This window comes from Ranitomeya imitator, chromosome 9 (genome assembly GCF_032444005.1).
Source record: "Ranitomeya imitator isolate aRanImi1 chromosome 9, aRanImi1.pri, whole genome shotgun sequence".
NCBI lineage: Eukaryota > Metazoa > Chordata > Amphibia > Anura > Dendrobatidae > Ranitomeya > Ranitomeya imitator.
The window spans coordinates 89639892-89653915 of NC_091290.1; the positions used below are offsets into that span (position 1 = coordinate 89639892).

Here is a 14024-nt window from a genome sequence, read left to right on the forward strand (position 1 = left end):
TGTTTGTGAAGGGGTCAAAGTGTATCTTTGGAGTTCAGAAGGTTTCATTTTTGGGTTTCATTTTTTCCCCTTCTACTATCGAGATGGACCCTGTTAAAGTTCAGGCCATTTACAATTGGACTCAGCCGACATCTGTGAAGAGCTTGCAGAAGTTCCTGGGCTTTGCTAATTTTTATCGTCGCTTCATCGCTAATTTTTCCAGTATTGCTAAACCGCCGGCGTTGTGTTGGTCCCCGACTTCGTGTTGGGGATTTGGTTTGGTTGTCATCTCGTCACGTTCCTATGAAGGTTTCCTCTCCTAAGTTTAAGCCTCGTTTCATAGTAACATAGTAACATAGTTAGTAAGGCCGAAAAAAGACATTTGTCCATCCAGTTCAGCCTATATTCCATCATAATAAATCCCCAGATCTACATCCTTTTACAGAACCTAATAATTGTATGATACAATATTGTTCTGCTCCAGGAAGACATCCAGGCCTCTCTTGAACCCCTCGACTGAGTTCGCCATCACCACCTCCTCAGGCAAGCAATTCCAGATTCTCACTGCCCTAACAGTAAAGAATCCTCTTCTATGTTGGTGGAAAAACCTTCTCTCCTCCAGACGCAAAGAATGCCCCCTTGTGCCCGTCACCTTCCTTGGTATAAACAGATCCTCAGCGAGATATTTGTATTGTCCCCTTATATACTTATACATGGTTATTAGATCGCCCCTCAGTCGTCTTTTTTCTAGACTAAATAATCCTAATTTCGCTAATCTATCTGGGTATTGTAGTTCTCCCATCCCCTTTATTAATTTTGTTGCCCTCCTTTGTACTCTCTCTAGTTCCATTATATCCTTCCTGAGCACCGGTGCCCAAAACTGGACACAGTACTCCATGTGCGGTCTAACTAGGGATTTGTACAGAGGCAGTATAATGCTCTCATCATGTGTATCCAGACCTCTTTTAATGCACCCCATGATCCTGTTTGCCTTGGCAGCTGCTGCCTGGCACTGGCTGCTCCAGGTAAGTTTATCATTAACTAGGATCCCCAAGTCCTTCTCCCTGTCAGATTTACCCAGTGGTTTCCCGTTCAGTGTGTAATGGTGATATTGATTCCCTCTTCCCATGTGTATAACCTTACATTTATCATTGTTAAACCTCATCTGCCACCTTTCAGCCCAAGTTTCCAACTTATCCAGATCCATCTGTAGCAGAATACTATCTTCTCTTGTATTAACTGCTTTACATAGTTTTGTATCATCTGCAAATATCGATATTTTACTGTGTAAACCTTCTACCAGATCATTAATGAATATGTTGAAGAGAACAGGTCCCAATACTGACCCCTGCGGTACCCCACTGGTCACAGCGACCCAGTTAGAGACTATACCATTTATAGCCACCCTCTGCTTTCTATCACTAAGCCAGTTACTAACCCATTTACACACATTTTCCCCCAGACCAAGCATTCTCATTTTGTGTACCAACCTCTTGTGCGGCACGGTATCAAACGCTTTGGAAAAATCGAGATATACCACGTCCAATGACTCACCGTGGTCCAGTCTATAGCTTACCTCTTCATAAAAACTGATTAGATTGGTTTGACAGGAGCGATTTCTCATAAACCCATGCTGATATGGAGTTAAACAGTTATTCTCATTGAGATAATCCAGAATAACATCCCTCAGAAACCCTTCAAATATTTTACCAACAATAGAGGTTAGACTTACTGGCCTATAATTTCCAGGTTCACTTTTAGAGCCCTTTTTGAATATTGGCACCACATTTGCTATGCGCCAGTCCTGCGGAACAGACCCTGTCGCTATAGAGTCACTAAAAATAAGAAATAATGGTTTATCTATTACATTACTTAGTTCTCTTAGTACTCGTGGGTGTATGCCATCCGGACCCGGAGATTTCTCTATTTTAATCTTATTTAGCCGGTTTCGCACCTCTTCTTGGGTTAGATTGGTGACCCTTAATATAGGGTTTTCATTGTTTCTTGGGATTTCACCTAGCATTTCATTTTCCACCGTGAATACCGTGGAGAAGAAGGTGTTTAATATGTTAGCTTTTTCCTCGTCATCTACAACCATTCTTTCCTCACTATTTTTTAAGGGGCCTACATTTTCAGTTTTTATTCTTTTACTATTGATATAGTTGAAGAACAGTTTGGGATTAGTTTTACTCTCCTTAGCAATGTGCTTCTCTGTTTCCTTTTTGGCAGCTTTAATTAGTTTTTTAGATAAAGTATTTTTCTCCCTATAGTTTTTTAGAGCTTCAATGGTGCCATCCTGCTTTAGTAGTGCAAATGCTTTCTTTTTACTGTTAATTGCCTGTCTTACTTCTTTGTTTAGCCACATTGGGTTTTCCTATTTCTAGTCCTTTTATTCCCACAAGGTATAAACCGCTTACACTGCCTATTTAGGATGTTCTTAAACATTTCCCATTTATTATCTGTATTCTCATTTCTTTCATTGGGCCATACAAGATTTCTGAAGTTCTTAATCCTGTGTCATTTCGTTTGGACCTTCCAGCTTCTTTTGCCATCCATAATGTGTTCCATAGGTCGCTGTTGCGGAGATACGTGGCGCCTATGGTTCCCTCCGTTGATCCTCCTGCCCCGGTGTTGATCGAGGGGGAGTTGGAGTATGTGGTGGAGAAGATTTTGGATTCTCGTGTTTCGAGACGGAAACTCCAGTACCTGGTCAAGTGGAAGGGTTGTGGTCAGGAAGATAATTCCTGGGTTTTTGCCTCTGATGTTCATGCTGCCGATCTGGTTCGTGCCTTTCATTTGGCTCATCCTGATCGGCCTGGGGGCTCTGGTGAGGGTTCGATGACCCCTCCTCAAGGGGGGGTACTGTTGTGAATTCTGTTGTCGAACTCCCTCCTGTGGTCGTGAATGGTACTTCGGCGAGTTCTGTCTATGGGCTCCCTCTGGTGGCTATGAGTGAAGCTGCTGCTTCTGAGGTTCCTTACACAGGTGACGTGGTTTATCCTTTGGTTGGATTCTCTATTTAACTCCTCTCAGATCGTTACTCCATGCCAGCTGTCAATGTTTTTGCATTCGTTCAGTTCGCTCCTGGATCTCTCTGGTGACCTGCCTTCTCCTGCAGAAGCTAAGTTCCTTATAGTCTTATTTTGTTCTCTGTTTTCTTGTCCAGCTGGTTTTCATGATTTTGCTAGCTGGAAGCTCTGGGATGCAGAGTGGCCCCTCCGCACCGTGAGTCGGTGCGGAGGTCTTTTTTGTACACTCTGTGTGGTCTTTTGTAGGTTTTTGTGCTGATCGCAAAGTTACCTTTCCTATCCTCTGTCTATTTAGTAAGTCTGGCCTCCCTTTGCTGAACCTGTTTCATTTCTGCATTTGTGACTTTCTTCTTTACTCACAGTCAATATATGTGGGGGGCTTCCTTTACCTTTGGGGAATTTCTCTGAGGCAAGGTAGGCTTTATTTTCTATCTCTAGGGCTAGATAGTTCTTAGGCTGTGACGAGGCACCTAGGTCTGGTCAGGAGCGCTCCACGGCTATTTTTAGTCTGTGTGATAGGATTAGGGCTTGCGGTCAGCAGAGCTCCCACATCCCAGAGCTCGTCCTGTATGAGGTTTAATTATCAGGTCATTCTGGGTGCTCCTAACCACCAGGTCATAACAGGGATCCCCCTCATCCTGAACACTCGTGTTTAAACCGGCACGATGTTGCAAAATTTCACTACAAAAATATAACATCAACACAGCCCTATTCGGGTATTTTCCAAAGATCCCCCTGTGTTAGCGGCACGTCTGGCAACCCCGGGAAAGGACTGTGACTTGTTTCTCGGCTCTGTCATCAAGCGAATCCACACACTAATTTCTTTATGTTCCCATTGCAAAGAGGGCATGACCGCTTTTCTAGGTCTTAATTGCTCATTGTATCATAAAGAACCCCCGCCTCCGTACGTGCAATAAGCTTCACCAATCCTATCAAGATAACAAAAAAGGTGCAAACAATTTTCTGGTGCCCTTTCCCCAATTACACTGGTCAGAATTGTGAAAGCCTGCAACCAATTGGTGAAAGTCCGAGGGATCAAACAATACCTCCGCCGTTCCTCCTTATCCTTCTTTCTCTCATCTGACTTCACATGGTCTAAATTAAACTTTTCAAGAGAAAATAATGAAAAAATATTTACATACTCATCCTTCCAGATTTTTTCCTTTGTCTCTTGCTTCAAATGGGCCCCTAGTGGCCCATCAAAGCAAACATATACCTCCCCTCGCTCTCTGTCATCCATCCGTACTATATCCACAGTCGTTGAGGCCAACGATGCCGGAGTACTTCCTGCTGGTACCACTGCCACCTGGGCAGCACTTTGGCTCTCTACCGCAACTATTATTGACTCTGTAGCACACCCAGACCCTCTTATTTGCCATACGGATGCTGGGCTCCCTCATAATCTGCAACAGCTGTGGCACGGCATTCTCTCCCGTGCAACCTTCATCCCCATTACCATCAGTCATAGCCTGACGCCTCACTGTCACATTCCCACTACAACCCTCAGATGTCGTTGCGGTGTTCCTAGCTGGTCTCTTCATCAGATGACGCTGCTCCTTCTTTTTCCAAGCTGTCATCTACATCACCAGCAGCTTGGATCCCTCCAGCTGCTGTCACGCCGAGGTGAGGTGCTCTGTGGATGAGGATGGCTCTCCAGCTGCATTCCTGTAGCTTCTGCACAGGGGCGTCAGGGTCGTGACCGGACTCAGCCTCTCAGGAATGTTTCAGTCAATACCTGACCTTCATCAGTCATCTGGATAGAGGAGATTTGTGTTCCAGCACGCTGTGTGGGATTCTGCAGTATCCAAGAAAAAACAAAAACAGGCAGAGGTAAGCACCTGTCTAACTTGGCCTCAATACAAATGCACTAACAGGGTGCAGCAGACCCAAGTAAAATGGAAACTGCACAGGTGCAATAATACCAAATGAGACAGCCAGCCTTCAATCAGGGATTAGCCATGTGGTACACAAGTGCAGAAAAATATAATCTGTACGTGGCAATGTTCACACAAGGAATGCAGAGCATGTGGTTCTCAACCTATTAATGACGCCCTATGGCATCCTCAATTCAATGAGTGTAGGTGCCCAGAAGGAAAAACAATATGCAGTAGTATAAAACACCTCCGACACTCAAAAAAGGGATAATTCTTGAGAATTTTGTCACGAAGTGACTGTCCTGGCGTGACCCGACCCGACGATGGAATGGTCACAAAACGGCAAAACACACAAGGGTACACCAGGGACACTTTAACAACGGTGGGACCTGTCGGTAGGGAATGGGCAATTGGACACCTCCTGCACTCACCTGAGAATGTGCCCTGCTCTTACTAGCATCCCTATACGGGTTCTTTCAACCCGTCGCCGAGCAAGATACCTGGTCCCTCGTCCCTCACTTGCCCTGCTCTTATCCCTAAGTAGGGAACTGGCAGGTGAGAGCACTGGTTCCACCGCTGCACTAATACAGCACAAGGTAAGGTAAGACAAACACCACAGGGAAAAGGAAACACCAAACAACACTTAGCTTTCTCTGCTGCAATGCACCGCATAGCAGAGTAAGGCACCAGATATGAGAATTCAGCTGAAGGACAACAGCACTCAGCAATCTCTTTCTTCAGCCAGGTTGGTCTCCAAAAGCACCTGTATAACCAACATCAGCTGATGCATCAGGTGACCTTTTGAAGGATGGTGGGAGTGGTCACCACCCACATCAGTATACTAGGCAGCAATGTATTTACACCAAGGGGAAAACTGCATTAACCCCCGATGACCTGAAAGGGAAAAGGTTTTAATCTGGGGGAAACCAGATCTGCCACAGATCCAAACATGGATCATGACAAATATTTTGTGTAACAAGAGAATCTTAATTTACAGCCGATATATAACAAGACTTAATTTCCGACATATCGGCACTCAGGCCTTTATCAAGTATGTCTGTCACAAGATGAATCGGCATGCATGGCGTGCTTGCAGCCAGGAGCAGAGTAAAAAATGTCTCCTGTGTGAACAGAGGCCTCAGTTTAAAGAACCATTTGGGCCCAACTGCACCCGAAAAAAATATATAAAGTGCACAAAAACATATCAATATATGTAAGGTATTGGTTGATATTCTGGCCATAATACGTAAGCTGGCAACCCGCTTCAAGGGTCCTTACACTTGCCAATCCTACTCTAACATAAAAATCACAAAAAGAGGAAAAGATCCTCCAATATTCAAGCAAAAGCAAAAACAGGCAGAGATGCTTACCTGTCTAACTAGGCCTGCACCCTGTTAGTGCATTTGTATTGAGGCCTAGTTAGACAGGTAAGCATCTCTGCGTGTTTTTTTGTTTTATGAGTCTGCAGTATCCACTGCTAATACAGGAAGTGCTGGTCTTGACAGCGTGCTGCTACACAGATCTCCTCTGTTGAACTGATGAAGGTCAGGTATTGACCGAAACATCTCATTTATTTCTGGAAATTCTTCAATCAATAAATAAGTTCTTCAACACACCTATACGAGTGCCAAGAATTTCTACATCTCAGCTGACGGATTTGGTTATCCTACTTGTGCACCAACAGAATTCCAGAAGTGCCGTGTTTTCCTGATTACCTCAGCCTCTCAGGAGGTTGGGCCCACTTAGAGCGTTTGGAGGGAGTTGAAAGTCTATGTTGCCCAGCAAGAGGCCCAAAACATCACTGCTCTAGAGGAGATCTGCATGGAGGAATGGGCCAACATACCACCAACAGTGTGTGCCAACTTTGTGAAGACTTACAGAAAACGTTTGACCGGTGTCATTGCCAGCAAAAGATATAAAACAAAATATTGAGATGAGCTTTTGTTAATGACCAAATACTTACTTTCCACCATAGTTTGCAAAATAAATCTTGCCAAATCAGACAAGGTGATTTTATGGATTTGTTTTCTCATTTTGACTCTCATAGCTGTGGTCTACCTATGATGTCAATTACAGGCCACTCTCATCTTTTTAAGGGGGAGAACTTGCACAATTGGTGGCTGACTAAATACTTTTTTTCCCCACCGTATACGGCTGTAAAGTGCCAGAATTTGAGACCTTACCCTGCCAGCGTGGTAGACTGTGTCTGGATTTCAGCCTGCAGTAGGAGGTATATGGCCGAAAATGATGCACGGAAGAGCGTACGTTCACTCTGCCAGCACCATTATAGTCTTTGGCCTGTCGGTGATTACGACCAAATCCCATTTTGCGTTGAGGGTTGGATCCAATCCCTGATAGGACCCACGAACGTGATGATAAGCTGAATGTGAAAGTACCTTTATTCTGGTCAGCATAGCACATAAAAAATGTATTGTTCATTACCCTACATGAAGCAACATGCCTGCATTGCCTGACTCTCTAATTAGAAAACCCAAGACTGAACAAAATGAACAATTACCCTGCTGTAAGTAAATAAGTAAAAGCAGTAGTGCATAAACATATATAGTAACATATAACATCGGGAACTCAGTAAACACAGTTTTTGATTTAAAAAAATGCGTAAAAGCCATCCCACCAGCGACAGAGTATAGCCAAGTTTGGTGAATACAGGTTGTGTATATTCCTATATTGCCTTTGACTACCCAACAATAATCAGCATGCCTACATTGTCTGATTCTTTAATTAGCAGTGTAATCCTAACAATAGCCCATCACATTGGGCTGCAGATGTGTTCTTCTTACAGAACCGAAGGGATACTGCAAAGCATGCATCTTATCCAGCATAAATGTGTCCCCAAATGCTGTATATCAGTGTAGCATTATAAAGTCTGCATTTCTGGGGCTTCAGTAAAGAACTGAATTGAGTTAGTAGAAGGCTGCTAGGCAATAATATTTGGTGGGGTGCGCTCCTAAGTAGCAGTGTATCATATAATACATAACTGGTGGAGGGAGCTGGAGCGAACATTGTGAAGGGACAGTTGTTCCTTTTATCCAGCCCTGTCAAAGCACAAACAATATTTAGTAGAAGAGAAGAGTTTTGTAAAAGAATTTGCACAAGAGTAAAATAATCTGGCTGCAGTTTTCCTTAATACCTCACCTGTTCATGAGTTGTATTGCATCTTCATTTAATGGGGGCTAAGCTGCAATACCCCTCACAACCTGTGAACAGGTGTGGCGCTCTTTCTGGAAAAAAACTGTTATGTTTTTCTAAGTAAATTTAGTAAGTAGATTGTGGTAAAGCTTCTACCCACTAATCCCATTTGATGCAGTACACGTAGTGGAATGGATTAAAGGGCTCGTAAACAAAGAATATTTTGTGAATATTTTGTTCGAAATAAAGACAAGTTCTTGAAAGTTACTTTCCTCTTGCCAGGTTAATAAAGCACTTAAGCAGAAATCAGACATAGAGCACTATCGCAACAAACTACGCCTGAAAGCGAAGAGGAAAGGCTACTATGATTTCCCTCCCATACAAAGCAAGTCACTGAATGACCGGAAGAGAAAGATCTATGATAAAACTCAGATGGAGATCGACAATGTGCTGGATGCCGGGACAGACACCTCTTCTCCATTTGCGGAGCCTAAGAACAGGTACAACTTCTTAGAATTAAACTCTCTGGCCACAAAACGGCTAATGACATGAATGTTAGCATTGCCACTTATGACAACCCATGCATTGGTCAGTATTTTACATCATTACTTCTAAGCCAAAATAACAAGTGGAACAATCAGAGGAAAAGTATAATAGAAACACATCACCACTTCTACATTTCTCACCCACTCCTGGTCTTACAAATACTGAGGTAAAATACTGATCAAATACTGACATGGCCTTAGGTCAATCAATAAAATTACTACACTCACAATGTATTAATGGGTCCAGACAGAAATACAATTTACAGGCAGCAAATGATATAGTTAGACACATAACTTATGTTCTTGGACCCCTAAATAAAATATGGAGCATGTAACATCAAACATTTATATTACTAGTGAGTTTTGCAAAGGGGCCCATGGTTACCCCAAAGCCTGTTTTCACCTTCCTGATCAGGCCAATTTTTTAAATTCTGACCACTGTCACTTTATGAGGAAATAACTCTTAAGAATGCTTCAACGAATCCCACTAATTCTGATTGTTTATTCGTGACAAACGTGATTTTTAGCCCCATTTTTTATTTTCACAAGGGAAACAGGAGAAAATGGACCAAAAAATGTGTTGTGCAGTTTCTCCTGAGTACGCCCGATACCCCACATGTGGGGGAAAATCACTCTTTGTGTGCATTGCAGGGCTTAGAAGTGAAGGAGCACCATTTGACTTTTTGAACATATAACTAGCTGAAATCAAGAGTGGACGCCGTGCCCAGAAATGACCCCATTGTGGAAACTAGATCCTTCAAGAAACTTATCTAGATATGTTGTGAGCACCTTGAACCCCCAGGTTTTTCACAGAAATTTATAACGTTGAGTACACTGTTACCCCACATGTAGGGGAAAACCACTTTTTGCGTGCACGGCAGGGCTCGGAAAGCAAGGAGCACCGTTTGACTTTTTGAACGCGAAATTGGCTTGATTCTAGAGTGGTCGCCTGTTGTGAATTCTGTAGTCAAGCTCCCTCCTGTGGTCATGAGTGGTACTTCGGCTGGTTCTGTCTATGAGCTTCCTCTGGTAGATGTGAGTGGGGCTGCGGTTTCTGAGTTTCCTTCCTCAGGTGACGAGGTTAAGTCGTTAGGTGCTGCTCTATTTAACTCCACCTAGTTCTTTGTTCCTGGCCTCCAGTCAATGTTCCAGTATTGGTCTTGCTTTCTCCTGGATCGTTCTTGTGGCCTGTCTGCCCTGCATAAGCTAAGTTTTGCTTGTGTTACTTTTGTTTCCTATATTTTCTGTCCAGCTTGCTATATTGGTTTTTCTTGCTTGCTGGAAGCTCTGAGACGCAGAGGGAGCACCTCCGTACCGTTAGTCGGTGCGGAGGGTCTTTTTGCCCCCTCTGCGTGGTTGTTTGTAGGTTTTTGTGTTGACCGCAAAGCTATCTTTCCTATCCTCGGTCTATTCAGTAAGTCGGGCCTCACTTTGCTAAAATCTATTTCATCTCTGTGTTTGTATTTTCATCTTAACTCACAGTCATTATATGTTGGGGGCTGCCTTTTCCTTTGGGGAATTTCTCTGAGGCAAGGTAGGCTTATTTTTCTGTCTTCAGGGCTAGCTAGTTTCTCAGGCTGTGCCGAGTTGCATAGGGAGCGGTAGGCGCAATCCACGGCTACCTCTAGTGTGGTATGATAGGATTAGGGATTGCGGTCAGTAGAGTTCCCACGTCTCAGAGCTCGTCCTATGTTAGTAACTATCAGGTCACTTTGTGTGCTCTTAACCACTAGGTCCATTGTGGTTCTGAATCACCTGTTCATAACAGTACTGGAGGCCAAAAGTACTAATGCTTCTCAAAAGAGGGAAAAGAGAAGTTCTGAGACCATTTTTTTTTCTCTGTACTGTGTTTTGTCTTTCTTTTCCCCTAGACATTTGGGTGGTTCAGGACACAGGTGTAGTGATGGACATTAAAGATCTGACTTCTTGTGTGGATCATCTCACTGCAAGAGTACAAAATATTCAAGACTTTGTGGTTCAGAATTCTATGTTAGAGCCAAGAATTCCTATTCCTGATTTGTTTTCTGGAGATAGAGATAAGTTTCTGAGTTTTAAGAATAATTGTAAACTGTTTCTGGCTTTGAAACCCCGCTCCTCTGGTGACTCAGTTCAACAAGTTAAGATCATTATTTCTTTATTACGTGGCAACCCTCAAGACTGGGCATTTTCCCTTGCGCCAGGAGATCCTGCATTATGTAATATTGATGCGTTTTTTCTAGCGCTCGGATTGCTGTATGATGAACCTAATTCAGTGGATCAGGCAGAGAAAAATTTGCTGGCTCTGTCTCGGGCTCAGGATGAGGTAGAGATATATTGTCAGAAGTTTAGGAAGTGGTCTGTGCTCACTCAATGGAATGAATGTGCGCTGGCAGCAATTTTCAGAAAAGGTCTCTCTGAAGCCCTTAAGGATGTCATGGTTGGATTTCCTATGCCTGCTGGTCTGAATGAGTCTATGTCTTTGGCCATTCAGATCGGTCGACGCTTGCGTGAGCGTAAAACTGTGCACCATTTGGCGGTATTATCTGAGCATGGACCTGAGCCTATGCAGTGCGATAGGACTTTGACCAGAGCTGAACGGCAAGAACACAGACGTCAGAATGGGCTGTGTTTCTACTGTGGTGATTCCACTCATGCTATCTCCGATTGTCCTAAGCGCACTAAGCGGTTCGCTAGGTCTGCCAACATTGGTACGGTACAGTCGAAATTTCTTTTGTCCGTTACTTTGATCTGCTCTTTGTCATCCTATTCTGTCATGGCATTTGTGGATTCAGGCGCTGCCCTGAATTTGATGGACTTGGAGTATGCTAGGCGCTGTGGGTTTTTCTTGGAGCCCTTGCAGTATCCTATTCCATTGAGAGGAATTGATGCTACGCCTTTGGCCAAGAATAAGCCTCAGTACTGGACCCAGCTGACCATGTGCATGGCTCCTGCGCATCAGGAGGATATTCGCTTTTTGGTGTTGCATAATCTGCATGATGTGGTCGTGTTGGGGTTGCCATGGCTACAAGTCCATAACCCAGTATTGGATTGGAAATCAATGTCTGTGTCCAGCTGGGGTTGTCAGGGGGTACATGGTGATGTTCCTTTTCTGTCTATTTCATCATCCACCCCTTCTGAGGTCCCAGAGTTCTTGTCAGATTACCGGGATGTATTTGATGAGCCCAAGTCCAGTGCCCTACCTCCGCATAGGGATTGTGATTGTGCTATCAATTTGATTCCTGGTAGTAAGTTTCCTAAGGGTCGACTGTTTAATTTGTCTGTGCCTGAGCACGCTGCTATGCGGAGTTACGTAAAGGAATCCTTGGAGAAGGGTCATATTCGCCTGTCGTCGTCGCCATTGGGAGCAGGGTTCTTTTTTGTGGCCAAGAAGGATGGTTCGCTGAGACCTTGTATTGATTACCGCCTTCTAAATAAAATCACGGTCAAATTTCAGTACCCCTTGCCGCTGCTGTCTGATTTGTTTGCTCGGATTAAGGGGGCTAGTTGGTTCACCAAGATAGATCTTCGTGGTGCGTATAATCTTGTGCGTATTAAACAGGGCGATGAATGGAAAACAGCATTTAATACGCCCGAGGGCCATTTTGAGTACCTGGTTATGCCATTCGGGCTTTCTAATGCTCCATCAGTGTTTCAGTCCTTTATGCATGACATCTTCCGAGAGTACCTGGATAAATTCCTGATTGTATACTTGGATGATATTTTGTTCTTCTCGGATGATTGGGAGTCTCACGTGAAGCAGGTCAGAATGGTGTTCCAGGTTCTGCGTGCGAATTCTTTGTTTGTGAAGGAGTCAAAGTGTCTCTTTGGTGTTCAGAAGGTTTCATTTTTGGGGTTAATTTTTTCCCCTTCTACTATCGAGATGGACCCTGTTAAAGTTCAGGCCATTTATGATTGGACTCAGCCGACATCTCTGAAGAGTCTGCAAAAGTTCCTGGGCTTTGCTAATTTTTATCGTCGCTTCATCAATAATTTTTCTAGTATTGCTAAACCGTTGACTGAGTTAACCAAGAAGGGTGCTGATGTGGTCAATTGGTCTTCTGCTGCTGTGGAAGCTTTTCAAGAGTTGAAGCGTCGTTTTTCTTCTGCCCCTGTGTTGTGCCAACCAGATGTTTCGCTCCCGTTCCAGGTCGAGGTTGATGCTTCTGAGATTGGAGCAGGGGCTGTTTTGTCGCAAAGAAGTTCTGATGGCTCGGTGATGAAACCATGCGCCTTCTTTTCCAGGAAGTTTTCGCCTGCTGAGCGTAATTATGATGTTGGCAATCGAGAGTTGCTGGCCATGAAGTGGGCATTCGAGGAGTGGTGTCATTGGCTTGAAGGAGCTAAGCAACGCGTGGTGGTCTTGACTGATCACAAGAACTTGACTTATCTCGAGTCTGCCAAACGGTTGAATCCCAGACAGGCTCGTTGGTCGCTGTTTTTCTCCCGTTTTGACTTTGTGGTTTCGTACCTTCCGGGCTCTAAAAATGTGAAGGCGGATGCCCTGTCTAGGAGTTTTGTGGCCGACTCTCCGGGTTTGTCTGAGCCGGCGGGTATTCTCAAAGAGGGGGTAATTTTGTCTGCCATCTCCCCTGATTTGCGGCGGGTGCTGCAAAAATTTCAGGCTAATAGACCTGACCGTTGCCCAGCGGAGAAACTGTTTGTCCATGATAAATGGACGAGTAGAGTTATCTCCGAGGTTCATTGTTCGGTGTTGGCTGGTCATCCTGGAATCTTTGGTACCAGAGATTTGGTGGCTAGATCCTTTTGGTGGCCGTCTCTGTCGCGGGATGTGCGTTCGTTTGTGCAGTCCTGTGGGATTTGTGCTCGGGCTAAGCCCTGCTGTTCTCGTGCCAGTGGGTTGCTTTTGCCCTTGCCAGTCCCGAAGAGGCCCTGGACACATATCTCTATGGATTTTATTTCGGATCTCCCCGTCTCTCAAAAAATGTCGGTCATTTGGGTTGTTTGTGATCGCTTCTCTAAGATGGTCCATTTGGTACCCTTGTCTAAATTGCCTTCCTCCTCTGATTTGGTGCCATTGTTCTTCCAGCATGTGGTTCGTTTACATGGCATTCTGGAGAACATCGTTTCTGACAGAGGTTCCCAGTTTGTTTCGAGGTTTTGGCGAGCTTTTTGTGCTAGGATGGGCATTGATTTGTCTTTTTCCTCGGCTTTCCATCCTCAGACAAATGGCCAGACTGAACGAACCAATCAGACCTTGGAAACATCTGAGATGTTTTGTTTCTGCCGATCAGGATGATTGGGTGTCCTTTTTGCCTTTGGCTGAGTTCGCCCTTAATAATCGGGCCAGCTCGGCTACTTTGGTTTCGCCGTTTTTCTGCAATTCTGGTTTCCATCCTCGTTTCTCTTCAGGGCAGGTTGAGTCTTCAGACTGTCCTGGTGTGGATACTGTGGTGGATAGGTTGCAGCAGATTTGGACTCATGTGGTGGACAATTTGACATTGTCTCAG

The 14024-nt window shown here is 44.3% G+C and overlaps 1 protein-coding gene across 1 annotated transcript in view; it reads left to right on the top strand.

The window, feature by feature from the left end:
- KIAA1549L (KIAA1549 like) overlaps positions 1 to 14024 on the top strand; it is a 738873-nt gene that overhangs the window by 503700 nt on the left and 221149 nt on the right. Inside the window, exon 15 of the mRNA XM_069739753.1 lies at positions 8315 to 8532. Coding sequence (XP_069595854.1) covers positions 8315 to 8532 — 218 coding nt within the window. The remainder of the gene's footprint in view (positions 1 to 8314; positions 8533 to 14024) is intronic.